Source organism: Rhynchophorus ferrugineus, unplaced genomic scaffold (genome assembly GCF_030347505.1).
Source record: "Rhynchophorus ferrugineus isolate W39M unplaced genomic scaffold, kcgeb_rfMv2 rfM4, whole genome shotgun sequence".
NCBI classification, from domain to species: Eukaryota; Metazoa; Arthropoda; class Insecta; order Coleoptera; family Curculionidae; genus Rhynchophorus; species Rhynchophorus ferrugineus.
In genome coordinates, this window is record NW_027472583.1 from 24,896,512 (window position 1) to 24,909,773 (window position 13,262).

At 30.2% G+C, this 13,262-nt stretch overlaps 3 protein-coding genes across 8 annotated transcripts in view; 1 reads left to right on the top strand and 2 right to left on the bottom strand.

Annotated features, from left to right (window-relative positions):
* Positions 1 to 4,252, bottom strand: part of LOC143195704 (salivary peroxidase/catechol oxidase) — a 63,962-nt gene extending 59,710 nt beyond the window's left edge. For all 4 annotated transcript variants that reach the window (XM_076403107.1, XM_076403106.1, XM_076403105.1 and 1 more), the window contains exon 1: positions 4,075 to 4,252. In XM_076403107.1, coding sequence (XP_076259222.1) covers positions 4,075 to 4,145 — 71 coding nt within the window. In that variant the 5' untranslated portion in view covers positions 4,146 to 4,252. The remainder of the gene's footprint in view (positions 1 to 4,074) is intronic.
* A 56-nt stretch (positions 4,253 to 4,308) lies between these two features.
* Positions 4,309 to 7,635, top strand: Sf3a1 (Splicing factor 3a subunit 1). The gene is made up of 15 exons (XM_076403130.1): positions 4,309 to 4,533; positions 4,615 to 4,779; positions 4,841 to 5,009; positions 5,066 to 5,379; positions 5,438 to 5,541; positions 5,647 to 5,739; positions 5,786 to 5,854; positions 5,907 to 6,030; positions 6,086 to 6,240; positions 6,300 to 6,548; positions 6,607 to 6,720; positions 6,775 to 6,916; positions 6,971 to 7,149; positions 7,206 to 7,379; positions 7,438 to 7,635. Exons 1-15 carry the CDS (start codon positions 4,440 to 4,442, stop codon positions 7,537 to 7,539), a joined length of 2,247 nt encoding a protein of 748 aa, XP_076259245.1. The 5' UTR covers positions 4,309 to 4,439; the 3' UTR covers positions 7,540 to 7,635.
* Positions 7,626 to 12,899, bottom strand: LOC143195709 (xylulose kinase). 3 transcript variants are annotated; one of them, XM_076403133.1, is made up of 11 exons: positions 12,841 to 12,899; positions 12,541 to 12,750; positions 10,621 to 10,753; positions 10,467 to 10,570; positions 10,202 to 10,381; positions 9,943 to 10,044; positions 9,061 to 9,346; positions 8,743 to 9,003; positions 8,512 to 8,682; positions 8,349 to 8,446; positions 7,626 to 8,290 (listed from the first exon to the last, which is right to left on the bottom strand). In XM_076403133.1, the coding sequence occupies exons 2-11, from the start codon at positions 12,583 to 12,585 to the stop codon at positions 8,090 to 8,092; spliced, it is 1,581 nt and encodes a 526-aa protein (XP_076259248.1). In that variant the 5' UTR covers positions 12,586 to 12,750; positions 12,841 to 12,899; the 3' UTR covers positions 7,626 to 8,089. The 3 variants fall into 3 exon arrangements, 2 of the variants coding, with proteins under 2 accessions (XP_076259248.1, XP_076259247.1); XR_013005583.1 differs by lacking the exon at positions 12,841 to 12,899 and having other exon boundaries at positions 8,516 to 8,682; positions 12,541 to 12,838; XM_076403132.1 differs by lacking the exon at positions 12,841 to 12,899 and having other exon boundaries at positions 12,541 to 12,838.
* Positions 12,900 to 13,262: the final 363 nt, after the last annotated feature.

Genomic DNA, 13,262 nt, shown 5'->3' on the forward strand with positions numbered 1-13,262 from the left:
GAATTCGAACCTGAGACTATCGCACCAGTAGGTGGACTGTTCTGTCGCCTTTACCACTGCGCCAAACAAGCCGGCTACACGATGATTGATTGAGCTAAAATGGGAATTGATTGAATATATTAGCGGGAAAAAGAGGACTAGTGATTGAGGAATAGTGATTGAGGAATAGTGATTAATATTAACGTAATAAGGATGAATAATATTTAATACACATCATTATAAATTTGCCATTGCGGTTAACCTATTTAAAATAATCCTTAATGATTTAATACAGACTTTTGTCTCAATAATTATCTTAATAAGTAATCAAATAACACAATACAACTCTGATGCCACACCAACAAAACTGTACTTTTATAACAAAAGAGGAAAAAAGTTTTGAAAATCATTTTACTGCTAGATAAGCATAATGAAAAACAAATGAATCATTTAGAATAACAGGAGTGTGATAAAGAATCCGATGTAAGAAAATATAAAAATATAACATAAAAAAACAAAATGAAAAACACGAGAAACCTTTTAAAGATCGAAAACACATCAAAAACAGAAATGTGTTAATAATTATTTAAAGCAAACAATTTTTTATTGCTGTATGATCGCACTTTAAGTACGGTATATATCTCGAATAATTCGTAAATACATTGGCTGTTGATTTTATTCGATGTGATTTATATTTACTTTATATTATAAATATTTAAATAATAAAACCTGAAATACACAGACAAAAAAATATATAATGAACTGCGGAATAGTTAGGAATCGTTTACGTTCAATATTCTAAAAACAAGTACCATAATAATAACGAGTCAAAATTATTTGCTAGTGAAGACATAGAAAATAATTTAAATTTTAAGCCGATTAACAATAAAAGATCTATCTAGTAAACCAGTAATGAAAAACAACAACGATTAAGAAATTCCCACCATCTTTTTTAAAAATAACATTACCATGGCTAGTAAGGACATTCTACATTTTTTATAAATAAACCACGATATACTATGAATATTAACTAGCGAAATGTATTCAAAGTATACTAATATTTTTAGACTTTCTTACTGTTCATCTATCCGAGCTAGAAATAAAATATTGCCTATTTAAATCGATTATTGAAAAAACCCGGACTTATGTAAATAAAGCTTATGCGAAACTGAAAAAATGTTCCATTTAATATCATATTACAAATCCGTTCATATTCTCCTTAACGGCAATAAGGTTTAAAAATTACCAGTATTACAGAATATTGATCGTCAACTCGTGACATATCTGTATAATTCAATCAACTCTCTAGAATGCCCTTAAAATAATAAAACGGATACGTGTTATGCAACAGGCAATACGCAACACATTTAGTGCTGTTTGAATATGAATTACCTAATCGATATATATCGATTATAGAAAAATATATCGTATATTAATTATATGAACCGAGATATTTTGGCTAATATTGATTAGGACCTTATATTTAGTATATGAAATATTGCTGTCATAATAAAAATGAAAATTATGGTATAGTATTGAGAATATTTAACATAAATAAATTAATAGAAAATAAAATGAAATAAAATAGAAAACACTACATCTACATATATATTCTTTTAATTAATTAACATTTGTGGAATATAATTATACAGAAAAGCTACATTTGGCAACATGACCATGCCTAGATCTACCAATTAACAGATGGGCAAGAATCTGAAAGAAGTTATATACTAGATTATTTATAATTGACATTTTTGTTAATTTTTTTTTTAGATATATTTAAAACATTTATAAAATAATATAAGATTTTTCTAAAAAACTTGTTAAAGTAAATTTAATTAATAATGATGACGAATACGATTTAAATATTTAAATGTTTTAAAAATGTAGTATACAAAAATTAAATATATATATATATATATATATATATATATATATATATATATATATATATATATATATATATTAATAAAATTTTATTTTTAGATTTAAAATATATAGTTAAAGATAATTAAAACTATATGAATAAGCGACTTAGTGGTATATAAATAAATAAAATATCAGTGAAAGTTACAATTTTACGACCATCATTTAATTTGGTATAACGTCAAAAAGTTCAACTAAGATTCCAAAAGCTCATCCTATATATTGGAGAACCTCGAAATTCTACGAACACTGATGAACTGTGGGATTATCTTTATAATAAATACTGGAAAATTCAACAAATCCAAAAAATTTGGCGTATAACAAAAATATATACACAAAGTTGTTATGTTACAGCAGCATGTATACTGTTTTCATACTTTATCAAATCAACTTTACCTTTCGGTCCAAAAATAACAATATACCCCTAATAATTATTTAAATTATATTTATTTATATTATATTATAATTATTTTTTAAAATAACAACCGACATATTTAATACAGTTTTTAATTTTTGTTACAATGTCTTATATTATTTTATATATTATTCCGATGTATATGGTAAATAAGTTTTATATCTATTTTTTTTATACTATAATATGTTTTACTGGCTTCAATTTATATATCGATTAATGAAACCGATTTTTTCGATTATGTCGCTTAAAATAGTACTGTTAAATATATGTACATTACATTGCTATATTATGAATAGTAACAGTATTCTCAACAATTACTGCAACTTTAATTTATATATACAATACTGCAATATATTGTATTTATCATATGTAATTGTATATACAATACAATTGTATATACCTAGCCTACGTTTTTACGTGATAAGCAAACAATATGAGTTAATAAAGTTATATTAACATATATCTATATAAATAATATAAAATATCATATACAAAAATTAAATAAACACTTTTTTATAATATTTAAAGGGACAAAGAGTTAATATACAGATATCTCAAAATTGAAAAATCCATTGATGATGCCGTGCATAGCTTTTCAATTAAATTATATTTTGACCAGTTTATTATAAACTGTTTTTCACCACTTTCTATATCTTTCAATCATATACATATATAGATCTTTCTTCTCTACAATATTGTTGCATATGCCTCAAATAACTCGATCGTTCTAATCTATATAGCATATATTTGATCATAATCGATACATTTCGATAATATTATTGGTATCACTATTTTTGTATTTATGTCTATAAAGCCGATAATATGCTAAAATATTTCCCGTTTAAAAAATATTTTATCAATTTATTAAGAAATCCTACATATGTTTAAAATAACTGTCTTTCTACATATTCCCTGTATGAAACGCGCGCTTACAAAGAAAAGGAACGTATCCTGTTATTTATTTATGACATGTTTCAGAATCACGCGTAAACAGCATGATCCAACGCCAGGTCTTTTACAAATTTCGAAGTTTATGTATACGCTACCAAGAGACCGGCTAGTTGCATTATGATTGTACTGCGTATGTTGCGCTTTCACCTGTTTTTAATTCAATGAACGTTACATGTTTTCAATACCCGTTTTTAAATATTCATCCTATCGTCAATAAAATGTGCACATTGATCTCTAACAAAAATACGTCTAGATAAAGTACAAAACAAAAAAAAACAATGAGAGATGATAAAAGGCCAAAAAGGTCTTCATACGTGCGTCAGCAAAAGGTTGAAAAGTTCCTACAGTTCAATATAAGTACTTTAAATAGAATGTTTACATTCTTAATTGATAGTTCCTTTTTGAAATATTGAGTAATATCAAGAATAGTTTAGCCGATGCGTTAACTAAAACAATGTTATATATTAACCAAATCAACACAAACTATTAACAAATATTTACTATTTCAATATAAAAACAAACCCTATGAATAAAAAAATAATCATGCAGTTTAGCGTTGCTCGGTTATGAATTATAGAATCCAAAAATTTCGACTAGAGCGAAATTGTAATTGTAACAATATATAACATAAGGATAATTAATTTTAATACCCTATAGCAGTTATAAACGAAAAAATTCTAGAAATGCATTTGTTGACAATTAAACGAAAATCCACCTAAAAACATGAACACACTGACAGCTACAAAAATCATCTACGTTGCGTATAAAATTACAATAGTATTCATTGAAAAAATAAAACTTACTTGCTATATTTTTCCTTAAAATTAAAAAGTATTACTTGCACGGAAAAAAATAAATTTTTAAAGAAATACATCTAACAAATTTTGACATGTAGCTAAACAATAAATAAAGCTATCCTATATTGTATATAACTAAAAGATCCTTAAACTTAAATTGTTGATCTCTTTCTATGCCATAACCTCAGAAGGAGAAATAATAACATATTTACAATTTATTGCCAATAGAGGGCACTGATTAAATTGACATATGTCATTTGCATGAGCGTTTGATATTTAAAGTGATGATGTTTATTTTGGGCTGTTTTTAATAATATTTTAATAACAATACGTTTTTTTTGTTAGAAATAATATTATACTTATTAACAAATATGCCGCCTTTGGAAGTAAATAATTCTAATTCAGAAGAATCAGCCCCATCTAATCCCGTTGTTGGTATTATATATCCACCACCTGAGGTTAGAAGTATCCTTTTTGATCTTAGAAGTGTTTTACAATGTTTGTATATTATTCGTCAAGTAACATTTTCCTCAATAATATAAAAAGATATTGTTGACAAGACTGCTAGTTTTGTTGCAAGAAATGGTCCAGAATTTGAGGCTAGAATTCGACAAAATGAACTTGGAAACCCCAAATTTAACTTTTTGAATAGTGGTGATCCCTATCATGCTTATTATCAACATAAAGTTAATGAATTTAAAGAAGGCAAAGGTAACATAAATGATCAGTACTTTATTAATGTGGAGAAAATATGAGGGTTATTCAATTTTAGGACAAGAACCCACATTATCACAAGGTGTATCCAAGCTTACAGTATCAGCAAGTGCCCAACAAAAACAACATGAAATTCTCAAACAGATCGAACAACCTTTTGTTCCTAAAGATCCTCCTGCAGAATTTGAATTTATTGCTGATCCACCATCTATTTCCGCTTTAGATTTGTAAGTATTAACACTTTAATCATGTCGATTATATCTAATTTTACTTAATATTTTAGGGATATAGTAAAATTAACAGCACAATTTGTGGCAAGAAATGGTAGAACATTTTTAACTCAACTAATGAATCGAGAACAAAGAAATATACAGTTTGATTTTTTAAGACCACAGCATTCATTGTTTCAATATTTTACAAAGCTGCTTGAACAATACACCAAGGTTTTGATTCCACCAAAAACAATGCAACAAAAGTTGAAAGATGAAGTTAAAAGTGCACAGACAGTTTTGGATCAGGCAAAATACAGGGCAGAATGGCAAAAATATCAAGAAGCTCAGAAAGCTAAAGAAGAGGAAATTTTAGAAAGGGAACGAGGTTTGTACAAATTATACATGAGTAACGGGAAGGGGATCTAAAGTTTTAATTGTTTTAGTCGCATATGCTCAAATTGATTGGCACGATTTTGTAGTAGTTGAAACAGTAGATTACCAGCCATTTGAAATAGGAAATTTCCCCCCACCTACTACACCAGAGGAAGTTAGTAATTACAATTAATATATAATATTTTTATTTATAATTTTATTTATTATTAATAATTTATAAATTAATGTTTACTGATAAAATTTCATTTGTTTTATTTAGGTTGGTGCAAGAATTTTAATTCAAGAAAGATTAGAAGAAGGAGAGGATATTGAAATGCAATTAGAAAGCGATGAAGAAGATGGCGGTCATGAGGTAGGTCATAATTATAAAAAAATTAAATTACTAATTATTTTATTAGGAGCAGGGATTAAGTCACATGGAAGATCGTACCAATACTAGTAGGAAAGATGCTAAAGACAATATTCAGGTATATATTAGAAACAATAACATTAAAACAGATATTAATTATTTTTCAATAGGTCCAAGATATGGATGAAGAAAGTTCTGATGAAGATGATGACAGATCGGATCAGGTAACAATGCAGCCACCACTACCACCTGTTCCTGATAAGGTTCTGGTGAAAAAATATGACCCTAAGCAAGGTATAAATTATTCTATTCCTAATGAAATCAGAAACAAAAAACATTGAAATTTCAGCTCCTAAAGTTACTCGTCCCACGGTTGGTGATGACTATTTGGTATCGCCTATTACTGGTGAAAAGATACCGGCTAGTAAAGTTCAGGAACATATGCGGATTGGTTTATTAGATCCACGATGGGTAGAGCAGCGAGACAAACACGTCACAGATAAGGTATGAAAGCATATATGGTTCTGTATGTAAAAAGTACTAATAGAAATTTTTTAATTCAGATGAATCAAGATACAGTTTATGCTCAAGGAACCGCTATTGAAGCTAGCTTAAAACTTTTAGCAGAACGTCGTACTGATATTTTTGGTGTTGGTGATGAAGAAACTGCCATTGGTAAGAAAATTGGAGAGGAGGATATTCGTAAAGACGAGAAGGTTACTTGGGATGGTCATACATCCAGTGTCGAAGCTGCCACTAGAGCTGCAAGGGCAAATATTACTTTGGAGGAACAAATACATCAAATACACAAAGTACTACCCCGAATTTAAAGAACGTAATATATATAATAATTCTAATAAATTATCTTAGGTCAAGGGGCTTTTACCAGACGAGGAAAAAGAAAAAATTGGACCAAAAAATGTTACCGGTGCATCTAAAATGAAGACCACTTCATCATTAGTAAAAGCACAGAGTACATCACAGGTAAATGTATGTAGACTTGTTAATAAGTAAATATTTTTATAACTTTCTTTAAAGGTTCCTAAGCCTACTGTTATTACACAAGCAGCTCCACAACCTATTACAATATCTGTACCACCACAACCAATGTTGGCTCCCCAACCGCCAATAATGATGATGACAGCTCCACCCATGCCTCCTATGCGTCCACCTTTAATGGGTAAATATAAATAATAACTCTAGGCAAACATATTTTGAATTATTTTCGTTTTAGTACAAGCACATCCGCCAATGCCAAACTTTGTTACCCCTATGCCACCGCCACCAATGGGTCCTGTTGGTATACCTATGAAACATCCCAACGAGGGACCTTTAGAAGATGAACCAAGCAATAAGAAAATGAGAAATGAAGATTCATTAGTGCCCGAGGAAGTCTTCCTTGCTAGAAATCCAGTAAAAATTTAGATATTATTTAATTACATATTAAGTTTACAATGTTTCTGTTGCAGAGTCCTGTGACTGTTAAAGTAACGATACCAGTGATGCCTGAGAAAACGGAATGGAAATTGAATGGCCAAGTACTAACCTACACTCTACCACTTGGTGAATCGGTTTCGAATTTGAAAGCAAAGATTCAGGAAGAAATTAACATGCCTCCAGCAAAACAAAAGTTATTTTTCGATGTGAGAGCTGTGACACAAGTAAATATGAAGGTTCGAATTTCAATTTCTTAATTTTTAGGGCATGTTCTTCAAAGATTCCAATACATTGGCTTATTATAACATTACTCCAGCTGCAACCATTCAATTACAAGTGAAAGAAAGAGGTGGCAGGAAGAAGTAGTTCAAATAAACCATTATTTAAAATAGTGGACACTTATTTCAATTATTAATTTACGCTATAAATTGATTCGATTAAATAAAACATAATTGAGTGTAACGCATTTTATTATTCAACAGATATAGATTCAACATATATAAAATATTTGATATCACAAAATTATTTCTTTTAACGCTTTATTAATCAATTAATAACATTTTTCTAGATGTAATCTATAAATTATAGAATTAACAACAAATATAAAGCTACTAAAATGTCTACTCTTATGCGAGGTGACATAAAAATACTTAATAGTGAAGGTTTCAGAGAGTCGATGTTTTCAACTATTTAAGTAACAATGTATTGTGAACTGAATATATACCACCCGCACAACAAAGGAATGTATGTTATTCGAATTCAGAATGATTTCTTAAACCGTTAAAATGATTGTGTTAGCTAAATTCTCAAAAGCATGTAGGGCAATTTTTTAAAGGCATTTAGGACAGCCCATTTTGACATAACCAGTATACTTTAGCAGCATTTTTTGTCAGGAGTGATATATGTAAATGTATTCTCATTTATGTTCTTCTAATAGTTCCTTGATTATAGCTCGATATCTAGTGACCATTGGATCGTATATTTCCGGAGCGTCAGGATAAGGATCACATACTTTACGTGGATGGTTTAAGTTAGATATGACTTCAGTGTATGATTTGCCACTTAAACTGTGTTTAGCTTGATATGCAGCACCTAACATAGCTGAATTTTCGGCTTCCTGAAAATATAATCAATTACATTTAGAATATTTATATGATATTGAATAATAATTTTACCTGTACATACACTGGAGAATTGAAAACATCAGCTAGGACTTGTAAGACAGCTTTGTTTTTGGAAGCTCCGCCAGTAGCTAATATTTTTGTACCTTTGCCTGTGTTATATAATATTGTGTTAACTCACGAGGAATGGAGAGTTGATACATTTACGAAATCATACCTACATCAAACCCAAAGTCTTCGGCGTAAGATCTTATTGCTATGAATTGACCTTCAACACACGCTCGAACTTCTACCTCCAAGCTAGTGAATTTTGATATCCTCTGAGTTTTGTTGTATCTAAAGTCGCCTTTTAAGAACGGTAGAATTTCTTGTACGTCATAGTAGAATCCTGAAAAGTAGAATAAATTAAATAAACCGTTCGCACAATAAGGTATACATGTTTATATACCCATATTGCCAAAATTTCCTCTAGGTGTGCTGTTTAATAATTCTTCAAATATATCCCACGATTGATCAGCACATTCATTTCGTATCCGTTCTCTAGTCAGTGATCCGTTTTTAAAGCACAAAAGAGCCATGTAGTCATGTTCATCGATCGGATTGCAGAGAATGTGTCCATCTAGGACTACTCTCGGTTCTTTTAACCACAAAAACGCAGTATCACTGGTACCAAGACTTATTGCTAGCCATCCCTCGTCGAGTTTCATACCTATAAAGTTATGATAATATAAAATTAATTTTGGGGGCTCAAAGAGTCACTGCTTACCAATAAGAGAAGCGGGATTATCACCAGTTGCCGCGATAATTCGACAAGCGGGATTAAAATTGTACCTCTCCACAAAGTAATTCGATATTGATCCAATGTCTGTTTTACTTGGTACAGGTTCTCCCAGTTTTTCTCTCAAATCAGGGCCGCAAGCATCCAAAAGCGTCTGATGCCAAGATTTTGTTCGAATATCCATGAGATTCATTCCTGAACCATCGGATAAGTCTATAGGTGCTACCTTACCAAGAAATATGCTAACAATAAAACTGCTCACGAGAGATATCCTCTAAAATGCAAGAAAAGAACAATTTTACTACCCTGACAGTGTTAGGCATTGGAATTAATTCGTAGCCTTTTTTCTAAATTATTATTGATTAATAACTTTTGTTTTTGTTACATTTCGGATACAATACGACTCGCTGTTCTATTGAGTGTTATCAAATAATTTTTGATGTGTTTGTCAATTAAAAAACTATTAATTCACAGAAGATCCATTTTTTTTTCTTATTTAAACCTTTCAGGCATTTCTTTACTATTGGTAAGGTTACTCCCAATGATTTAACATTATAAAATATACTGGAAAAATATATTTAATAACAGCTGTTTTGAGGAAAATATAGACTGTTAGTAGAATAACGGAATGCTGTATTGAAATTAATTTCAACACCTAATAATAAATGTTATATAATTAATTCTCATTTCTTTGTGTTACCATCGAATATTGGATACCAATAAATGAAAAATCAAAGTTGAAGCAATTTTATAGACGAATCATTAAAATATTTATTGGCCATAACACGTTAAGAAATCGAATAAAAATAATTTAATGCCCTATAAAATGACTCCTTATTAATTTAATATCAAACCAAATTGATAGCATACCTCGGTGCTTTTATAAGCGTCTAATTTCGTCTGATATATCTTGGCTATTTGAGATCCAGTGAAGCGCTCGTATGCTTTAGAACCGGTTATGTTGGCCAGTTCCTAAAATATAAAGCTAAGTGATATTGTTAATGATAATTTAATTGGATGGAATTGATACAAAATGAAATATTAAATAACATTTGTATTTCAAAGAATGATCAGTTACATTTTTGATAAGCAAAAATGTAACTATTAAATAAATCACACATTTTGTTACCGCTGGACCTCCTACTGCATCCTCCAACTGCTTGCATTGTTTGGTCGTACTGGAATCCATCCAGATCGGACAGTTCGTCACGGAGAATGCGTGTGAGAGTTGTTCGTGAAGAAACTGACTTGGATCTAGATTTTTCAGAGTATCGTCACTATCTTTTTGCCAATATACCGAACCATGTTGCTGCAAATTTTAGTAAATCAATTTTAAAAATTATTTTAACGCTCTGTATTATGAATAAATATAAACCAAAGTGGTTTCTGTCTACCTGTGCCGATCCACTGATGGCGACAACATTAGAAAAATCAGCACCCGCTACTATTAATTTGTCCATTAAAATATCGAGTGCTTTAACCCACATCATAACGGGAGCTGTAGGAAAAGAGAGTCATTGCAGATCAGGAATAAGTTCGTTTCTCTACCTGTGATGTGGTGTAAGTCATTCTTATCGATTATAGCTCCACCCTGAGTCCGAAATTCGGGTAGATCACTTTCAAACACGACGCTTTGTTGGATCAAAATGTCTAAGTTGTCATTTATTATAACTCCTTTCAGCTGTAAATGTAAAAAAAAAACATTGATTAAAAATTGTAGTTTTAAAATCAGACATATTAAAATTACAAATTATATATTAATGCTACACATTACGTTAGACAAAAACAGAGTAGATCTAAAATCAAAGAACTGCACTGGTTAGTAGGAAATTTTCCTTGTCAGATTTTACACTTTTGCCTAGGACAATCACAAATATTAATGCCACAGCAGGATTCGAACCCGCGGCTATCGCAACAGTAGGATGACCATCCTGTTGCCTTTACCTCTACACCACCAAGCCGGCCAAATAAACAATGATTTGTTTGCATAGCAGTGCAAACTATTAAAAACTGTAATATACCTGGGTATTATTAAAAGATGAGCGCCTAATTTTTTTGAGATACTATGTTTATTATATTTTATCAACGGGTATTATATTCAGATTTACTTGTATTTTTAGGAAATAAAGTCGAGAGTACGGCGAAGTAGTACGAAAACTTCTTTCCCTTGTTTTTTAAATATAAAAATGAAAATTGTTTTATTTTATTTTAAAGTTTGTGCTATATTACCTCCTACAATTTTACTTTTTTCCAAAATATTTTAACTGTGTATATTTATTTTTAAATCGGTACAACGAAATTTTAACAAATTTATTACAAAGATTTGTTCCTTTATAATGTTAAACGGGCATTAAGTTTATCAATTATATAAACGAGGTCATAAAATAATATTCTTGGCGATCTTTTCAATGTTGCTATATTATAGTAGAACTTTCATGTAATCTGCCCGAGATAAATTCTAAAAACAAGATAATTCATGCGATTTACGAATTATTTCATAATCAACAAACACTTTACATAATCCACGAATTATCGTGAGTATGTTTACGTTAACACATTTACGTCTTGGCGAATAATAATAGAGAAATAAAATGAAAATCGTAGGACCATGATAATAAGCGAAAAGATCTTTCTTGTTCTACTAACTGTTAAAATAGTGTCTTTTGTGCTTGTTTTACGATGACGAAAAACAAGAAAGACCTCGAAAACTGAAATATAATATCCATAGTTATCTAGCAGGGAAAAAAAGGTAATAGGATTGTAATGGTTATAAGGAACAGTTATAGCGTGAGGAAAGATCTAGAATAAAATGACTCACTATTCGGTTAACCGAGGACCTATTATATATGTAGAACAAGCCGGAACGCAAACAGATTTCCTCGTGCAATTTAGAGGCCGAAATGTTTGATCACTTGTAATAAAGTGTTATATTATGTTGTTTTTTCTTTTCTTGGTAATATTATGTATGTATATGAATATTTTTTGTGGAAAACATATTTAAAAAGTGATAAATTGATTTATATATAATTATTATATATATAATATATAAAATTATTAACGCATACATATATATTATTGCTTTTATGTTATTGTATTTATAGTTTTGTAATAATGTAAACGATATAGTAGTTTCCGGCCTTATAAATTACATCGTAGATTTACGTACAGCACCTAAATAGGTAAAGTTAATGAAAATTGATAAAACGTGAATTAAATGAAACGCATGCGTGAATATTAAGGTATGCCGCATAGAAAAGGCACAACCTGGTTACACGTGTTTAATAAGGTAACATTAAAATTGGATTAGATTGTTTTTATTTAATTAACGTCGATGAACTATTTATTGTAAATAATTGGTTAATGTTAATGTTATAACGAGAAAAAGCGAATATAAAACAAAATACATAATTGTGTCAATTAACTGACAGCCATCAGCTGATAGGCCGCACAGCCTACTATGTTACTCACGCTTTGGGTGCTGAGGTCCAAGCCCATGTAGGTCTTTTCGTCCATATTTGATGCGGTACGGGTCGTGGTTCTTCGATGGTGCTTTTTCCGTTTTATCGATATTCGTTCGCCGAAGTTAGTTCAACTGCACAATTTTTCCCCAACGTATACTGTCGAGTGTTTCAATTCACGGAGGCACGTCTTCGTAAATCGTAGTGGGCTCCTCGTTTCCTACGTAACCAACAACAAAATGATTTCACATCGCGCGGCCCGCTAGATTATCATAGCGCCTAGCGGTTCGCTTTCACGATGGCGTTTTACCTTATTTTTTCCCTTTCAGAGCGGAGTTAGCGAAATTGAACGAGATAGTTTGGGATAGTGTTAATAAGGTTCAGAATTTTTTGAGATTTTTAATCGGGTTCAGATTAAGAGAGGTCACGATATCGATAAGGAGCTAGATATCGGAGGGCATTTAAATTTTTTGTCAATTGATTTTACGTCAGTAAATTACGTAACATTTTTAAATTTATGTATTAAATTTTAATATTTAAATTAAATTTTTATATATTTCAATTAATAGAGTAATTTTATTTATTATAAATTATCCAGCTATTAGTCTCATGGACTTTTTGGGATTTGTACAAAATATGCAAACTACATCTTGGACTAACCCATGACTCTTTGCATTTGGTATTGTTGTAGTAGATCCACTTTTCATCGCCAGCCACAATACGCTACAGAAT

Bases quoted from the DNA above. Each gene is read 5' to 3' on its own strand.
- Sf3a1 (XM_076403130.1), top strand. From the start codon at position 4,440: ATGCCGCCTTTGGAAGTAAATAATTCTAATTCAGAAGAATCAGCCCCA. The intron at 4,534-4,614 runs GTATCCTTTTTG...TAATATAAAAAG, and splicing joins TCCACCACCTGAGGTTAGAA to ATATTGTTGACAAGACTGCT. The intron at 6,241-6,299 runs GTATGAAAGCAT...TTTTTAATTCAG, and splicing joins ACAAACACGTCACAGATAAG to ATGAATCAAGATACAGTTTA.
- LOC143195709 (XM_076403133.1), bottom strand. From the start codon at position 12,585: ATGGACGAAAAGACCTACATGGGCTTGGACCTCAGCACCCAAAGC. The intron at 8,683-8,742 runs GTATATAAACAT...TCTACTTTTCAG, and splicing joins AGGAAATTTTGGCAATATGG to GATTCTACTATGACGTACAA. The intron at 8,447-8,511 runs GTATGATTTCGT...TATATAACACAG, and splicing joins AGACTTTGGGTTTGATGTAG to GCAAAGGTACAAAAATATTA.